This window comes from Dreissena polymorpha, chromosome 5, assembly GCF_020536995.1.
Source record: "Dreissena polymorpha isolate Duluth1 chromosome 5, UMN_Dpol_1.0, whole genome shotgun sequence".
Classification (NCBI taxonomy): Eukaryota; Metazoa; Mollusca; class Bivalvia; order Myida; family Dreissenidae; genus Dreissena; species Dreissena polymorpha.
In genome coordinates, this window is record NC_068359.1 from 92,376,330 (window position 1) to 92,395,504 (window position 19,175).

At 35.9% G+C, this 19,175-nt stretch overlaps 2 protein-coding genes across 3 annotated transcripts in view; both read left to right on the plus strand.

The window, feature by feature from the left end:
* Positions 1-6,051, plus strand: LOC127882329 (uncharacterized). Of its 2 annotated transcripts, none has more exons than XM_052430897.1 (6): positions 1-316; positions 1,671-1,733; positions 2,510-2,641; positions 3,277-3,352; positions 4,709-4,795; positions 5,205-6,051. In XM_052430897.1, exons 1-6 carry the CDS (start codon positions 217-219, stop codon positions 5,578-5,580), a joined length of 834 nt encoding a protein of 277 aa, XP_052286857.1. In that variant the 5' UTR covers positions 1-216; the 3' UTR covers positions 5,581-6,051. The 2 variants fall into 2 exon arrangements, with proteins under 2 accessions (XP_052286857.1, XP_052286858.1); XM_052430898.1 differs by having other exon boundaries at positions 299-1,075; positions 5,205-6,049.
* Positions 6,052-11,028: 4,977 nt separating this feature from the next.
* Positions 11,029-19,175, plus strand: part of LOC127882166 (uncharacterized) — a 96,394-nt gene continuing 88,247 nt past the window's right edge. The window contains exon 1 of the mRNA XM_052430642.1: positions 11,029-11,164. The gene's annotated coding sequence lies outside the window, so the exon portion shown is untranslated. The remainder of the gene's footprint in view (positions 11,165-19,175) is intronic.

Here is a 19,175-nt window from a genome sequence, read left to right on the forward strand (position 1 = left end):
GCCCCGGTGGAGCTACGTTGACGTCCCGGTTGTTCCCGGTGCCGTCCCGGTTGTTCCCGGTGCCACGCCGGTCGTTGCCGGTCCTACCCGGTGACTCCCAGTTCATCCCGGAGGTATTAAACGTTGTAATACTTTCCCGGTGGAGCCCCGGTCGTCCCTGGTTCATCCCGGTGAAGCGCCGGTTTATACCGGTAGAGCCCCGGTTCATCTCGGTAGATGTCGGATCATGCACCGGGGCTCCGCCGGCATCATAGTGAGACTGGGCCTTTAAACTGCGTTACGGTTTCTGAATTACGTTGGGATCATCAGGACACAGGTATGTGAACTTAGCTCATCTCATCTGTGTTCTAGCTAGATGTTTAACTGTAACCCTAATAACGTACACGGGAACATGACCGGACTTGTTAATCCATTTTGATTTGTTTTAATTGTTTTTATTGTAATCCAAAATATTCTCATATCATATACATTTTAAGATGTAAATGAAAGCAAGTTGTATCACGTTACATTATGTTAACATTATATAAGTGTGTCCTCAGCAATGTTCCTTCAGTGATTCAAATGCTAAGACATCTTAACGTGCTACAATAAGGTATCATATTTACAACCGACAGTTTGAATAATTAAGTCAATATAAGATCGTGTTTATATCAAATATCAAAAGCAAAACATGCACCATTATTGATGACAATCATGCACATTCGACTGCATATTTGTTAAGATTCAGGTTTCTTTTTACAAAGATGATCCATTTCATTTTGTTCAATACTTGTAAATAGACAACGATTACCAAATCAAATTTAAACCACGTGGTGCGTCTTTAAATTACCAATATAGCAGATAAATATAGTAATACTATATCATCGATTGTCTCTTTAAATTGTCAGTATTTGTTTTACTCAACTTATTCTTTGTAAGAAGGCGTAATTGAGTCGAAAAATGGTTGATTGTTTGAGTAAATCTCGTAATCAAAGATAAAGTGTAGGATTGAGACGTCGGAATGATTGACACGCATTAGCTGCGCGACAATTTCATCGACGTGATTTGAATATAGCGGATTGTCATTGGAAAAGAGGTATTTTGTTCTAAGTTTTCGTTATAAAAAACAATTACATAAATGTAGTTGTTTCATATCGATCCTAGATTAAGACAATTGCAAGAACTTATTTAAAAAATTGAATTGCTTAAGATTATCATTTCTATATTGCTAATTAATTGGCATGCTCAACATAAAAAATACATTATATTCAATTCGTCAACATGGACAAATTATTCTGCCATGGCAATTTGCTCAACCCTCAAATCTTACTACGTGTACTTGCGTTCTATAAAGATGTTCGGGTGTTTATATTACAATGATATACATATATATGTAAGGGTTATAGTACGCTACATATTGTCTATAGATAAGTTACCTTGGTAAATTTAATTATTGGTTAACCTACATGCATACGTTTATGTATCAATTAAATATTTTCTTATTATCGTCCTCAAGAGCGTGCCTTAGTATATTCCATTTTGTTTAGTTGTTTTAATGGTTTGCCCATGTATTACGCTTTGTGTTATATTTTAAGTCAGCTAGCCAAAGGAGATATAAACCTATAGTCCCACATTACAGTGAGTACTAATTACAATTGATTGTATCCTCGCCACACATACATATTTTACAGCCATGCCCATCTGGCTCGGTATTCTGACTGTCGTGTTGCCAAGTCTGGCCTTTGCCAACCAGAGTATGTATAGCAATATCATTTTGCAGCGTCGACATTTTATAAAACCGTGGTATTCGCTACAGCATATTGTTTTTTTGTAATAATAATATTCATAATAATATAATAATCTCCATTAATAACTTTTAAATTAACTGCGCAGACAGCTTAGATATTATTTTCATTCTATAAAATGTTTTGACTATTGAGATTTTAAAGTGACCTTTTCACGTTTTGGTAAATTGACAAAATAAAAAAATGTTTCAGACTTGGTCTTATCGTTAGACTTTTATTCCAGGGGTCAGTAGTTCGAGCCCAGTCGTGGGTTACATTTTTCTTTCTTTAATTTTATTCTCGTATTTTTACTAGAACTTTTTTACCTCCAATGTTTACATGTATCAATATAAAGCATTTAATGACCAACTTCAATACATGCCAACATCTGTGAAAAGGTCCATTTAACTGGAGTCGTAATATCTGTTTTTGAGTATTTTATATGGTCTAGTAGAACCGGATGTGTGTTATAATTGCTTTCATGCAAACATATTATTTATGTCAACACCGTATATACAAGTATATAATACTGCTGTCACGCGCTATGTGATATACATACATTCGATAGATTTCTGTGTATGAAAAATTAATGAATATGTTATATTACAATCGAATTTGCAACTGTTAGTTTTTTTTGCGTTCATTATTTATTTATTTTAATATTTAGTGACTAAAGAAATATTATTAAAAGCTTATGCACTATGTTTTGATGAGTATTTTCTTATAATATTATGCTCGTTGCTTAGCAACCACGAATGCGACCTGTTGCCATGAGGATAGCAGTGTTAACAGAGCGGAAATCGCCGCCATTGTACTTGGGATCATCTTCCTGTTGCTCATTGGTGGAGCAGTGGTGATCTGCATCCTTTTCTATAAGGGTATATATTATGTTACACAGATATATAGAAAACAGTGTTGTTGTTTTTTCACCATTTTGGGAATGGTACCGGGTCCCTTTGGATTGGGAAAATTTCCGGCGTTTTGACTAAAATTGAGAAATTAGTGTTGTTGTTATTTTGCTAAAAATGATTCAAAATTGAAATCTTAAAGTGTGTTAGTATTTTATTTTCCAAGGTTGAACTTATATGGTTGGGAGATTAACAAAATATTGAAAAATAAAAATTGGAAACCTTTCATTTGGAATTTTTAGCTCCCATTTGGGAAAAATATATATACTTTTTTCCATTGCGATTATCGGACACGATTTTTAATGAAAACAAAACACTGGAAAACATTAACTAACTTTTGCAAAACATGTAAAATCTTATTTTCTTCGAAGAAAGTATCAAAACTAGAATTTTTGCTAGCGACTACTTAGATTTTGCGTGGTGCTAGACATTGATAATTTGTATAGCGATCGAACGATAAATGTAAATATACATAAAGACCATATATTTATTGCCGTTGAATATGTGTAATATTTGTTTGTAATTATAATGTTTATGTATACTTAAGTGCTGTAAGTTATGTCCACAATGTTCGTAGTGATGTTCATCACGGCATTCATTTTCAGGCTACCTGGGTCGGGACCCAGAAGAGCAGGCGACAGTAATGCCGCTGTTTCCGGACATCTTCACCACGCCGTCCAGGTAAGGTTCAGAGACGCCACACGGTCTGCAACGACACCACACAGAGAAGCATCGTTCTTGGCTTCATGCATGTGCTTCAAGTTTCGTCCCAGATTAACCTGTGCAATCCGCTTTCCGCTATATATGATTTTTTTCGTTAAAATTAAGTTTCTTCCTAACGAAAATCCGGTTTAGGCGGAAAGTGTCTTCCCTGAAGAGCCTGTGCGGACAACACATGCGGAAAGTGTCTTCCCTGAAGAGCCTGTGCGGACAACACATGCGGAAAGTGTCTTCCCCGAAGAGCCTGTGCGGACAACACATGCGGAAAGTGTCTTCCCTGAAGAGCCTGTGCGGACAACACATGCGAAAAGTGTCTTCACTGAAGAGCCTGTGCGGACAACACATGCGGAAAGTGTCTTCCCTGAAGAGCCTGTGCGGACAACACATGCGGAAAGTGTCTTCCCTGAAGAGGCTGTGCGGACAACACATGCATTAAGCCCAATTTTCATAAATCGCTGCTCGTACGATTCCGTATTCCGCGTTTGACAGCAGGTATTTACCTGATCAGTTTATTGAAGTATGCTCTACCAATCGCTTTGCATTTACCGTTCAAAGGCGCTGACCCCATTTTTGTTTATGTTTGTGCGTCTGTTATGTACTGTATGTCTTGTCTAGTGCATTGGTCGCGTGTCTTAATGTTAGCCGGGTATTTTGTTCGAACTTTAAGAGGTCCTTTCGCGCTTGAGGCTGAATTATGTGAGGACCCTTTGTGTGCCCTAACACTCCTTCATATTTATCTATTCGACTCACGAAAGTTGGGATTACTTTTTAAATTACAACTGCAATTTTACAGCGTTTTTTTTTACTGAAAAAACTTTTGTGTGAATGTTGGTGCGGTGTTCTGTTGTGGTGTGTTGTGGAGGAAGTCGGAGTACCCCGAGGAAACCACATCTTTCCGGAATGGTGACGACAAACCAAACTCACATGCTTCCGGGAACGGGGTTCGAATCCGGGTCGCCTACAAACCACTGCGCTAACCGGAGAGCCTCACTGATTTGGTTCCTTGCCATAAATAAAGGAACGCATTGTTTAATGATGCTGTTCTCTCCTACTAGTGCAGCTAAACTATCAATGTATTTGTATTTGAGTATAAAAACCATTTTGTTCAGTTGAAGTCGCGCGATCGGATTCTTTTCAGCCTCGGCCTGGGTCGATACATTGTATTGGCCCAGCGTAAACGAGCAATGGCCCGCTTGTGACATAAATCTCTTAATTTTTTACAGAAAAATATATATAATTATGCATTTCAAATGTAAATTCTATAGCCTTTTAACAACTCAAAATTGACAGACGTTCTTAAAATTGGTATACTTGCAGCTTGCGAGCCGTAAGCTATCAAGCCATTTTAAAGTCGAAGAAGACGAGGCAATCATTGTTGAAAAACACTTCATCGGAGCCGATCATGTGAGTAAACAAATTAAAATGCCCATACGAAGTAGGTTTACATATAAATTAGACGCGTCGTACAAAAATGGGTCTTATGCCAGACAATTAGTCTGGTCAGGAGCCATCCTGCCTGTGATGAGACCACACAATCTTGCGTGACTTTAGAGTGGAAAAGGCAGCTTCTAACGAGATTGCGCGGATACGCAGACTGGTCTAGACTACGTTGGCCGCATATGGCATAAGACCCTATGTAGGACGAGGCTCAAATGTAGTATATAATTTGATTTTAATAGCATATATTTTAATTGTCATTAAATAACCCCTATTTGATATATACTATATAAATACATGTTTTATTTCAATATGCAATTTCCTAGACGATTTGGAATATTAATTTAATTTATTAAATATTGTATCATTTGTCAAGATACATCGACGACGACATATACCATCCACCCAATTCACGGCCATTGCCGACCAACAGTGTACCCGCTGTGCCTTATCGAGAGAGAGAAATCAATTCAAAAGTACATAATTATCGGGGATCTGAGAACCGTCAGAATAGGAGCTTTCCTGAACGGAAACGGTCCAGAAAACAAAAATCCAGACGACATACCAAAATAGTCCGAGACATCCGACCGGAATCAGCCCCAGCTCATGTGCGCGAGAGAGTTCATTCCGATGGTCTGGATGAAGATATTATTGTAATTCCGGACACCGGTCGGTCGCTGATCATAACTACCGATTATGGTGCTAAGAATCCATACATGGATTACACTGTACTGTCCAAATCACAATTGTAGAAATACATTGTTCTGTATGAAAACACTATCCTTGGAGTTTATACAGATTTTTGTACTTTTGTCTTTGTTTCGCATATGGTTTGGTTCCATTTGCAATATTTAGTGTTGCGGTTACTTAAATATAATTCATTGTCAGCTTACATAAAACATCTATACACATTTACCCATTTATATATTTGGATTATTAATATAATAATTACTAGCATATTAGTATCTATATGAGTAATATTGTTGTGTGTTGTTTCATTTTAACTTATATATTAAACTGCTATTGCTTAGACTATTTTCATACGTTGGAACTTTTGTACTTTTTCACGATAAAACTGTTCGTTTGAAGTTGCTTCCTTCAATCTGAACCACATCAAGTAGATACATGGGCTATGCCATCTGTCATGTTTTAATGGCATTGGCCATTCCATCAGTTGGCAATGTTGAAAATGCAGATTAAAAAAAGTGTTATAATGTCCAATAATAGGTTTATATTTCTTTCAATATATCCAAGTAACTGTGTAGCGCACAGCTATCCGCGCGAGGTGGCACCAACATCGGCTAGTGTACCTTGGTTATTATGTTTATGAAGCGTGTTCTTATTTATGTTCAATGCAAATGTTACATGTTTGACAATACAGATCATATCAGAAAGCTTTTTAAGTCGATATCGGTGCCAAATCGGGCGGAAAGATGAATCATAGCAAGGAAACACTGTGTGCATAGTTTGATTGTCGACAGTCTTTTCATCTTTGGATGAGTTTGAACACGTCTTTAAGTAAAACAACTGTACGAAGAACGGAGAAACAGACGAAACACATTGGACGACTTGTTCAGTCCGTCTGCTTGTTATGCAACCTTGAAATAATACAGTTGTTACTAAACGTGTGCACTAAGCATGAGTAAATAAGTCGTTAAAATATCGATGGCTAGTACGAAATCAAGTACACGGTGTACAAATCTTAAAAGCACAATTATTTCTTTACACTCTGGTTAGCGAAAATCGTAAAACTGATTTTCCATCCGTGTTCACTCAATATTATCCAAGTATTCCAATGGTTTCTATTTTAAAAAATGTGCTTGAAATGTTTTGATGCAAGCAAAGAACTATCGATTATGATTGTTAATTTACAGATATTTGGTGCAAGATTGCACAAAATGTAATAATTTAATTCTAAAAGATTACCGTTGGATTTTTATCTGGTATGTTCATTGTCGAGTACAGGTGGTGTGCAATCAGTAGGGGTATGGACGACGTGTACACCGTTGAGGATTATAGGCACGTTTCACCATTTATTTTACTGAATTTTATCGTTTTACTAAAGTTTAGACACTTTCATTATGATATTGAGCCAGGTTTTTTTGTTCTCGTCTGTAATAATCAACATTTTAGTGTAACCATTTGAGATTTAATATTTATTAAGCCACATGGTGATATCTTTTTCATGAATTCTCAAACAGAGGGCATGAAAAAGATAAATTGGAGAGACGCAAACATTGTCCCAGTCTTTAAAAACGGAGATCGCCACTCACCTCATAACTTCAGACCATTATCACTCATCCGCGTGTTCTCCAAGCTATTAAAGCATATCATCTGTCGCCATATACTAAACCACCTGGACAAGTACATAGGCGCTCGATGTCAATGGCAATGGTTTTTTTAATTTGTTGATTGATTTATTTTTAGTTACCCGTTGTTTATTATAATGCATACACATACCAAATTCATAAAAATCTTCCGACAAAACGTCTTCTTAAAAAAAAAGATATGTTTTGATATTGACAAGGTAAATCACTCGCCATTTTCTAGAGCAACGGAAGTGCGTCATTATGCATAATTAAATCGCTGTCACCCCGCTCGCTTACAAGTACACAGTATTAACGAACCTTCATCACGGCTTCCGCTCAGGATACTCTTGTGAAACCCAACTTGTGTCACAGCCCATGACCTGCTCGGATACCATGACCAGAACAAACAGGTAGACACCATTATCCTTGATTTCACTAATGCCTTTGAAACCGTGCCCCACCAACGCCTCCTGGTGAAGCTTGAAAAATACGGCATCCGCGGTCCATTACTCAACTTCCTCACACAACGACTACGTTAATTGTGCATTGTGGTTGGAAGAGAGAAGTTCCGTCACGTTTCTGTAGGACCTGGCGTACCACAAGGCACATTGTTAAGGGCCCTGCTGTTTCTCTGTCATATTTATGATCGACCAGGAATCCCACATCCGGTTTTTCGCAGACGACTGCCTAATGTTATGAGCCGTTAGCTCAATTAAGGATCGCCGTTTTCTACAAGAAGAGCTTGACATCCTATAAAATGGGTCCATGATTGGGGAATGCAGTTTTACTACAAGAAATGCTATTTCCTCAGTTCAAAATCGAAATCTTCATTGCTCTACACCATTGGCAACACAATTCTCAAAAACGTTTAAGAGAACCCATACCTACCATTACTTTCTCCAGGGACCTATACAAACAAATTGTTTGTTTTGTTTGTATAGGTCCCTGCTTTCTCAAAATTATGACTTGAAATGGAAGACCCGTATCTCAAACATCACAAAGCGGGCCAACTCTACAATAGGCTTCCTTAGACGTAAACTCATACACTGTCCCAAAGCTGCCGGTTAACCGCATTCCAAGCGCTCATTCGTACTAAACTGGAGTATGGGAGTGTAGTGTGGGACCCATACCAGCAAGGCTACATAGACAAGCAAGATCGAGTCCAACGATCTTCGACACGATTTATCAATTGGGATACAAAAATCCAGACAAGATTGATGCGTATCAGCCATGCTGGACAAACTAAACCTCCACACACTACAAGAGTAGCGACGCCACCAGAGATTGACGTTCTTAATTGTACAAGGTAGTGAAAGGGCACGTACCGGCTATCAATATTGATTACTTTTTGCATCGTGTAAGACCGAAACGAACTATTAGGACTAAGAAGTTTAAAGATAACATCCACCAAAATATAGTGTTAAAATCAGTGATCACAATATCTCTAAATGCTTCCAGCCACTACACACAAACAGTGATAAACTTAAATTCTCTTTCTTTCCGCGAACCAGTATTGACTGGAATGTACTCAGTGAAAGCAATGTGAGCACAAGATCTATTGAGTATTTAAAGGCCGCAATATTGGCAAAAGTGTGACATTTGCCTAGCTTATATTAACTACATGCGCTCTCCACGTTGAATAAAAGCCAAAAAAACTTGGTTATTTCAACGTATCATTTACATTCAGAGATTCACTTCCACCATGGCCGCTGTAATTTCTGGTGTACCCCATGGATCAGTTCTTGGGCCTCTTCTGTTTCTGCTTTACATAAGTGATCTTCCTTCATCTGTGAAGTCAAACGTCCGTCTATATGCGGATGACTGTGCCATCTACAAACCCATCAAAACTTCGGCTTACACTATTCAGTTTCAGAGAGATCTAGGAAGTCTATCATTGTGGTTGCAGAAATGGAAGATGTCTTTTAACATAGAAAAATGTCATATCATGCATGTTACGAGAAACCGTAAACCAGAAAATACAGCTTACACTCTTCACAATCAACCTCTGTCTGTTGCAAACCAAACAAATTATCTTGGTGTTGAAATAAGCACAACTTTAAATTGGTCACCCCATGTAAATAAAATTAGTAATAAAACAAGTCAGAGCTTAGGCTTCTTAAAACGAAACATTCATTCTTCTAAAATGGAAACTAAGGCAGTGGCATATAACAGCATTGTTAGACCATCCTTGGAATATTGCTCTAGTGTGTGGGACCCTTGACATCAGAAGGATATTGATAAAATTGAAAATGTTCAGTGTCAACAGATTTGTAACGAATAATTACAGCGAGACCACGGGCACAGTCACATTTATAATTAAGGATTTAAATTAAAACACCTTGCAATCAAGAAGACAACAAGAAAGGCTCTTATTATGCCCCCGAACCAGCGGTCCGTCCGTCCGTTAGTTAGTCAGTTAGTCCGTCCGGATTAGTTTCCGCTCACTAAGTCAATCAATTGTCATCAGATCTTCTCCAAACTTCATGAAAATGTGTACGGCAATAACATCTGGGTCAAGTTCGATAATCGGCCAAATTGACCCAGACACTCATGAGCTACGGCCCTTGAATCATTTAAAAATATTTTTTCTCGTTTCCGCTAAATAACTCGAGCAAATGTCATAGGATCTTCGCCACACTTCATGAAAATGTGTAAGGCAATAACATCTAGGTCAAGTTCGATACACGGCAAATTTGACCCAGACACTCCTGAGTTACGGCCCTTGAATCATCGTATTTTTTTCTCTCGTTTCCGCTCAATAACTCGAGCAAATGTCATAGGATCGTCCTTCATGAAAATGTGTAAGGCAATAACATCTAGGTCAAATTCGATAATCGGCCAAATTGACCCAGACACTCATGAATAAGGGCCCTTGAATCATCGAAAAATTGGGTATTTTCTCATTTCCGCTCAATAACTCTAGCAATTTTCATTGGATCTTCACCAATCAGTCGTTTTTATGCCCCCCCCCCGGTAGGATGGCATAAAGCAGTCGCACTGTCCGTCCGTTTGTCTGTCTGTCCGTCACACTTTTAGGTTTAGGTTTCGAAAAATGCTCATAACTTCTATGTCGCTTCAGATGTAACCTTCATATTTGGTATACATGTGTACATGGACAAGGCCTTTCCATACGCACACAAATTTTGACCCCTTTGCGTCCCTTTGACCTTGACCTTGAACTGAGGGTCCGCGTTTAGGTTTCGAAATCTGCGTTTTAGGTTTCGAAAAAGCGTTTTTCGGGGGCATATGTCTTCCGATGGAGACAGCTCTTGTTGTTTTATAAAATATTATATAATCATGTTGACGTCAATCCCCTTAACTATCTCACTCCATACACTAGACACACACGCCATCACCATCACATGGTAACCAAATACTACCAAGTACAACTGATTACCACAAATTTTCATTCTTTCTAAGAACAGTTGTACAGTGGAACACAATTCCATTTTATGTAGTCAGCGCTGATACGATCCCTGGATTTAAATCAGCGCTGTCTACATCAGTGTTCCATCGGTAGTTCACATGTTTTTGCTTTTATCCTGTTTTAAATCTACTAATATTATCATCTCACGCACAGCAGTATATGCATATATTTAAGTCTTAAGGGCTTAAGGTGTTAGGTTTTTTCACCTTTTTATCACTGTTGATAGGATTTTCCTGAGTGGATTGAGTAACTCGGATAACCTATCAATCTATTTCTTTTTAACCCCCCAACGCATGGCCATAATGTATCAGTAATTCATGTCATTATAAAAGAAGAAGAAGAAGAAGAAGAAGAAGAAGAAGAAGAAGAAGAAGAAGAAGAAGAAGAAGAAGAAGAAAAAGAAGAAGAACAGATTCATAGCCGCAACGAAGTCCGAATAATAAGCATTCGTTTTAAAAGTCACGTGATTTGCATTCGGATGTCCTTTATATACATTGTGAGAACGACTACCCCAAAAATGGAAGCAAAACAGTTGTAATTCGCTATGTTTTATTTGTTTATTTTAAATCAGAGCATATTTTATAACACGATAGGAAACAGGTATACTAGTATTTTACTCCGTTGGCATAATATCATTGTGATTTGTTGTTCTTACCCATTTTTTGGTGCTGATTTTGAAGAAAACAAAAACTAAAAATAAAACTCTGACAATCTACATTCAATCTCCATTCAATCTACGGCTACTATCAGATGAAGTTCTTTATTAAAATGTTTGCTAACATAAGATAATTAGTTTGAATATGTTATAATAACTGTCAAGAAATTATCTTCGTGTTAAACAGTGAGAGAAGTCCTGAGTCATACACATAGGCGCTCGATGTCAATGACAATGTTTTTTTTCAAATTTATTTATTTATTTTTTAGTTACCCGTTGTTTATTATAATGCAGACACATACTAAATTAATAAAAATCTTCCGACAAAACGTCTTCTTAATAAAAAGATAGTTCAACTATGTATGTATAGATATTGACAAGGTAAATCACTCGCCATTTTCTAAAGCAACGGAAGTGCGTCATTATGCATAATTAAGTCGCTGTCACCCCGCTCGCTCATTGAAATGCGCATGAAATGCAATCAAACGATATGCACATATTATTTCATGTGCAAAACACGTACATTTTTTTTCGGACAGTCGTGTTCGGATAAAGTATTTGTCGTCGATCATTATTTACATGTTTCATTTTAAATTCAGTCGTTGCTTTGTCATAATGACTAAATATGTACAGTGCTCTATGCTCTCAAATCGCGTCACTTGGTTAACGCATGTTCAATGGGAATTCCCCCATCCCACAATTCAACTTGCGTAAAATGGCGGACAGAAGCGGACGTCAGTATTGTCCGTATTTTGGTTTTGCAAATAGAAATCGTAATAATACTGGCTTATTGGGTAATTGATAGAGTTGGAACATGTAAGTGTATTAAAATTCTAAAATGAAAGTGGGACTTCAAAATTTATGTCTGGGACGTCCACAATTTTAGGCTTCGAAGTCAGGACTTCCAACTTTTAAAAGTTACCGGAAGTGCTGGTACATTACCTGATAATTCTGAATAAACCAGCACTTCAATATTTGAAAGCAATTTCTGACCGAAAATGTGTCTTAAGAATTGCATAAACACAACCAATTTGTCTGAAGTGTCAATGTCGCGAAAATTGCATTATAGAACACTCGATACAATGACGTTTTACAGGGTATTCCGATTGTCATGCTAAAACACTGCACACGGTTATTTAAAACACAGTACCTACCGGGAAACACATTTTTTAGCTTCGGTCATTTCGGTCGGAAACTGGGAATTTGTTTGAGAATTGGGAAAAATATGAATATTTGGCATTGGGAATGGGTCCGACTATCGGACCCGTGAGATAGGCAGAAAAAGGCCTGTATTAGTAATAATTGTTAGAATATATTATCTCCATTATTATTAAACCATGCAAATAAAATGTCTATTATGATTAATTAATTAATTAATAACAATATAATGCAGATAGAACTTAAACAGTTATATTTTCCTAACAAAATGTTTTTGGCATAAATGGGCACTTATCCTTCTTTCCTATACATGTATTTTCATCCATTCTTACAGATTTAGTCACCTCCATATCTTGGATATTATTATATATTTCTGATGAAAATTGAGTAATTTATCTTTGTTTATATAATTCTATTACACAGATATGGATGTTTGGTTTAAAACCGGTGAATCTTTTTTATTTTGTTTCGTAACAAATAATTTTGGTACCAAAAAAATGACATTTGCCAAATTTTTTGAAATTTTTCACTGTAAAAGATTATGTTGATGTTTATTTGTCTAAAAGAATAATTTTTTTTATAATTATTCATGTCATCCTCAGTGCTCACACTGGCCTTCAGAAAATAATAGCCATAGTTTTTTCCTTAAAAAAATAATAGTCAAAACAGACGCGGACTTTTCAGCAAATCTGTACTGAAGGCAAAAATGAAAAAACAATCTCATTTTATCTATGTTTTATTAAATGTATATCTATTGAATTTAAGTTATAATATATATATATATATATATATATATATATATATATATATATATATATATATATATATATATATATATATATATATATATATATATATATATAAATAAACGAGCATGATATCAGTGTGTCATTTTCTTATAAAATATTATCATGGCTTTACAATAAAGAATACAATCAAGGTTGTGTGTGTCACTTAACAAACCAGATATCAGCTACAGTTGCATACACAAGAGAATAAAGGGCAGAGCCCCCACCCCACCCATAGCCCTTACTAATTATACTTTTTTTATTATAGTTTTTCCAATTGCAATTTCTGGTGAATACAATTCGAAATATTATAAACAACACCTTCCGTATCACCGCATGTGTATTCGTCATTCTATTTTTTTCTATTATGAACTTTGAAATACATCATAATCGACGACAAAAATACAGTATCCGAAAACGGCAATCCGAAAAATTGTACGCGTTTTTCACATTAATAATTAAATAAAAGGTGCATATCGTTTGATTGCTTTATGTCTTATTACGACGTTTGCCATCGGCAGCTATATTGTAGGCAGAGGCCAATATCAAATGTAAATGATTTATTCCGACAATAACACTTTCGCAATGCCGATCATGTTTACATCAAATAACGTCACAGCGCATGATTTAAAATTCACCATCTCAGTGTAATTCCAAACACGTGTTTCGTTAAAATTAGCTGGCCATGGCATATGCCGGGTCCCTTTGAATTGGGAAAAATTCGCAGCGTTTTGACTAAAATTTGGTGATTTGTGTTGTTGCTGTTTTGCTAAAAATGCTTCAAATGGAGAAAAAAAGTGTTTTTCAGAATTATTTTTAACCAGGTCACCTGGTTAAAAATTGAAATCATTATCAATTTATCACACTTCAAGAAATGTTAAAGCAGACGACAAACATCTGTTATTACGGGGATAATTCATTGATGGCGATTTAATCATTATTTCATCAAGCAATTTTCAACAGCGTGAAAAACAAAATCAGCCGAAAATATTTGCGTCGATTTTCAATAATGACAAATTATAATTGGCGATAAATTATTAGATATAACAGTTACCGATAATTGGTAAAGCATGGGGAGATTAAAGATGTTTTTTTAACCAGGTTTTCCGAAGGAAAAAAACTGGTTATTAGATTGGCGAATGCGGGCGGGCTGGCTGGCTGGCGGGCGGGCGGAACAAGCTTGTCCGGGCCATAACTATGTCGTTCATTGTCAGATTTTAAAATCATTTGGCACATTTGTTCACCATCATTGGACGGTGTGTCGCGCGAAATAATTACGTCGATATCTCCAAGGTCAAGGTCACACTTTGAGTTCAAATGTCAAAAATGGCCATAAATGAGCTTGTCCTGGCCATAACTATGTCATTCATTGTGAGATTTTAAAATCATTTGGCACATTTGTTCACCATCATGGGACGGTGTGTCGCACGAACGAATCACGTCAATATCTCCAATGTCAAGGTCGCCATGACTAAAAATAGATTTTTTTAAAAAACAAACTTACAAAGGGGGTTAATTTTGTTTGTTCATTTGAAAAGAACAGTTTGAGTTTTCTCCCTTTATCAGATTTTTTTTTCACAATGAAAACCTGGTTTTGTGACAATTTTGTCCCTTGTTCCAAAATGTATCACTGCTGTCGGACACTGAGAAAAACTCTCTAGGCCACGATGTCGCAGAAGTTATCGACGCGTTTATGACAATACACAGGGTCGAGTGTGCACACAGCTAGGTAATCTCGTTATTGATTTTTTCTGCTTGATGGCCCGATTTACAGGCCGCCATTGGCGACAATGTCTGGCAGCAGCGTGAGCACTGCATCCTATAAATGCAGTCACTTCCTTATTCCTTATTCATGGAAATGCTTTAATTTGCTGCCAAACATGCCATAAATATAAGCCTATGCAATAAAAAACTGTCTATTCCAACCATGCGCTCCAGGCTTGGTTCACATTCATCAGGGTTGTGATTTTTCCGCAGATCTGCAGATTGGGTTGTCTGGGGGTCATTTTCGCGATTCGCGTAATTTTTTTTTTAAATGTGGGAGGGGTACAACTGATTCCGCGGGCGTATTTCATAAGTGGCCAGCGAAACCACTCTGCATATTACACTGGTATATACTGCCTAAGCATTTTTTTAAACGAGCGATGTCATTTGCTGTGGTTCCTCAATCTTTCAATTAAAATCGGTCTTTTAAAATGTGTTTTATATTTCTCTGCTGATTTGTTTGCAAATGGCGCCTTTGTGAAGGTTAAATGAACATTATTGAACGAATGAATCTCACAAAATCTCGAAGATTGAAAAGTCATTGAAAAATAAATTTTATTGGTAAAGAGAAGAAACAACAGTGGATATAAATCAGAAAGCGATACCACTTTCTGAATGGGTACGGAAGATCAACTGTCTTGGTAAGGCTAAATTCATATTCCATGTGAAAAAATCTTGAACAACGGATCCCGTAGAAAATTGTTGTTAGTTGAACACTGTAAAAATTTCGACCATATTTCGAATTTAAAGACATTGAGCTCAAACGAAAGATTGCTGTCATCGCTCACAAGGATCGGAACACACATTGATTTTGATCACAATAAATACTGGTGACTTTGCATTATATGTTAAATGTGAATTACATTTTTTTTTCATAAATAAATATTGTTAATAAAATTAAGTTTAAGATGGTGTATATTGAAATGTCTGTTTTAAGGTTTGTCGTTGCGTTAAGCATGTGATTCGCAAAGTCAAAATCAGTCTAGAAAATTTTCCTACCCTCTGACTTCACCTCAATCACACCCCTGGTTAATGGATTAGAGGATACAAAACTTGATTGCCAGAGTTAAATAAATTACATTTTTTATGGTAGGTGTTTAGCCTGTTACCCATATAAAGAAAGAACACCTAGGGCTTTTCACCCTTATATGACAGGGGCCGAAATTCAGCCTCTTCCCAATTGAAAATAAGGTCATTTTTCCCCAAAATTGATAGAGGAATTTCCCAAATTGTAAAAAAAAAAAAAATAAAAATAAAAAATTTTGTATTTTGACATATTGGGCATCTCCCAAAGTGAAAGCAATGAGCTCTTATGTGTCTAAGAATGCACCACAATGTCTCTTTTAATACTTCTGCACAATGAAAAAGACACTGTTTCAAAAACTTAAAAAAAAAAACACGGTCTTCCCAAAATTATCAGTTATCGCGCATGAAATTCCCAATTTGAAAGTCTAGGGCTTCTTCCCAATTTCCTGATGAAAAGCCCTGCCATTGGTAAAAACCAACACAATAGAGCAAGTGATGGCTTGCTTACATTTTTTTAACATCATTCATGTAATTTATTTTGTAATCATAAAATTGTTTCAAATTCATGTACTTTTCAATACTTTGATAGTCATGTATGAGATCTTTATGGCTTTATGCCAGTAGGATTTGTTAACATATAACATTTTTATTATAAGAGTAAAGCATGGATTCTTTAACGCGCTTTTATCAGTGCATTCTGCATACACATTAAAGATAAACGTTGTTAGCTTAATAAATTATGTACATGAATAAAATGTATAACTGTTTTTCTTTCATTGCATGAATTGTTATTAAAATTAACTTAAAAATTAAAATTTAAAATTATCATTCAGTCTTTTGTCCTTACCAAAAATTGTTTCGGACTTTGGTCCTTTGGACAATGATTCATGAAAAAAATATTTTTTATTGTCTGATTAACTGGTTTAAAGTCTGAAATTTTAAAATTATTGCTTATTTATTTATACAGAGCTCATTAAAATGTATACTAACTATAAACTAAACAACAAAAATACCATACATTTCAAGTTGAATTTCATAAATAATACATCTTTCATGAAACTCTTAAATATTTAAACAGATATTTTTACATACCAACACTGAAAGTCATGAATAGTCCCGTCAATGGCAGTTTTCTTAATGCTTTCATAGTCTTCACCACCATTGTTAAACGTACCATCACATGTGACACTTACAAATGGGGCATTTCTGAACAGCTGTTTAGGTTTTTTATGTTCACTGTAGTGCCTAGATATTAAATATTTATGTTTCATAAAGTACTTTTATTATTCTTAACTCCACCTTCTCAGAATAGTTTAGTCCCTCTTCTTTATGTAAGTTTGTATATTGACCCTTTGCTGAGGTTCATTTAATCATGACTCTTGAGTCAAAACTGGCCACATTTGATCATATCTCAATATAACTTTGTCTGAAACCGATAGGCTACAAGTGACTTAAGGGCGTATTTGTTACCTCTGGCTTAGTTGAGTTTTAGAACAAAAAGTTGTAAACAAATAAAAATTTCTTTAGCCAAAGTTCTGTATTTGTAGACGTTGCCTTAAAGGGGCCTTTTCAAAGATTGTGGCATGTATTGAGAAGCTTTTCATTAAATGCTTTCTATTGATAAATTTAAACATTCAGAGCTCCAGATAAGGTTTTGTGAAATTCTTAACGTTACTCTCAGATCTTCAAAAATAATTCTTAACTCTGAAATTTTATTCTTAACGTTACTACTAAGTTTTGGAAAATAATTCTTAACTTTTCAAAATGACGTAAAAATAAATAATAATGGTTATTTTCATGCAAAAAATCAAAATAAACATACTAGCAACTTTATTTATACGAGTTCAACAGTGTCTAGTCAGTATTATACAATTTTATTTTTCAAATACCTTCATATGCCCAAACTCTGCTTAGATTGCATGCCTTCGATGAATTTTTACATATTTCACAATTAAAACGGGTCCCCCCTATCAATCTTTTCAAGGATTAGCCATGGGAATTGTCCCTTCCACTGGTTCAATGTTGTTGTTTTTTTTAAGTTTGGACCTGTCGTGTCGCGTTTTTTTTAGCTTTTTCCGACTGTGTCGGCAACTGAACATACAACATCGTATAAGATCTTTTCTATAATGTCTTTCTTAAAATTTAACTTCGGCTCACTTCGCGTACAATATGTTAAAGCGTGTTTTTGCACGCTTTGCAGTTTTTTAAGACGCTCTCTGGGCGCCGCCATTGTTTTTGACAGAGAGACTGTGCACGCCGCTTTTATTAGAAAAAATGTGCTATGTTAAACAAACCCAATAACCATTCTATATAAGCACCGAAAAGATCTTTAATACGTGAAATTCTCTCAAAAAAATCAATACAAACCGATGTAAAAATAATATTCGTAACTTGATTTTGTAATTCTTAACGGTATGACAAGATTTTAAAATAAATACGTAACGGACTTGAAAATAATTCGTAATTACGAAAATACGACCCTTATCTGGAGCTCTGACATTGGACCTACAAATCTCCAGTAAAAAAAACAAGAATACGATATAAAAAAGGAAAAAAAAAGTACCCAGCAACTGGACTCGAACCACTGACCCCTGGAGTCCAAGAGTAAAAAGTCTACCGCTTAGACCACTCATCCATCCGTGCTCATGCTATTCCTGCATGTATTTTTTACTTATGTAAGCAATCCTCGTAGTTTCCCAAAATATAAAGTCAACAATAGAAGTTTCCAAATTATTCAATCGTTTCGCGTTGCAACGCGTTTATAATTTTCAGGTTTTCAAATCGTCAAATGGATATTTTAGAGCATGGTTAATGTTCAGTATTACTATTTCCTCACAAATATCATAACTAAAATGAAAATTTGATAATCTGAAACCAATTTTTTTGTCATTTTATCAATTTACCAAAACGTGACAAGGCCCCTTTAATCAGAATCAACCATTGTGTTGCTGCTCATTAATATATGTAAATTATTTTATACTGACTGACAACATCTGCTTAGCAAATGTTGCAGTATCTCAGTAAAGATCCACGGAAATTGTGAATGCAATTAATAAATTAAATGGCATGATGACATTTCTACTTAATTGCTGCTGAAGCTATTAATGATGTATCAGTTCTTTGCCCAGGATATTTTTCAAACGCCCCAGGGCCATTAGGGGTGGGATAGGGAGGCAACTCGCTGCATATACGCTAATTGTTTTACATTTACTTATGACTT

Coding starts and splice junctions, on each gene's coding strand:
- LOC127882329 (XM_052430897.1), top strand. CDS start 217: ATGTCGGATCATGCACCGGGGCTCCGCCGGCATCATAGTGAGACTGGG. Junction 317..1,670: donor TTGGGATCATCAGGACACAG/GTATGTGAACTT, acceptor CATATTTTACAG/CCATGCCCATCTGGCTCGGT. Junction 4,796..5,204: donor ACTTCATCGGAGCCGATCAT/GTGAGTAAACAA, acceptor TCATTTGTCAAG/ATACATCGACGACGACATAT.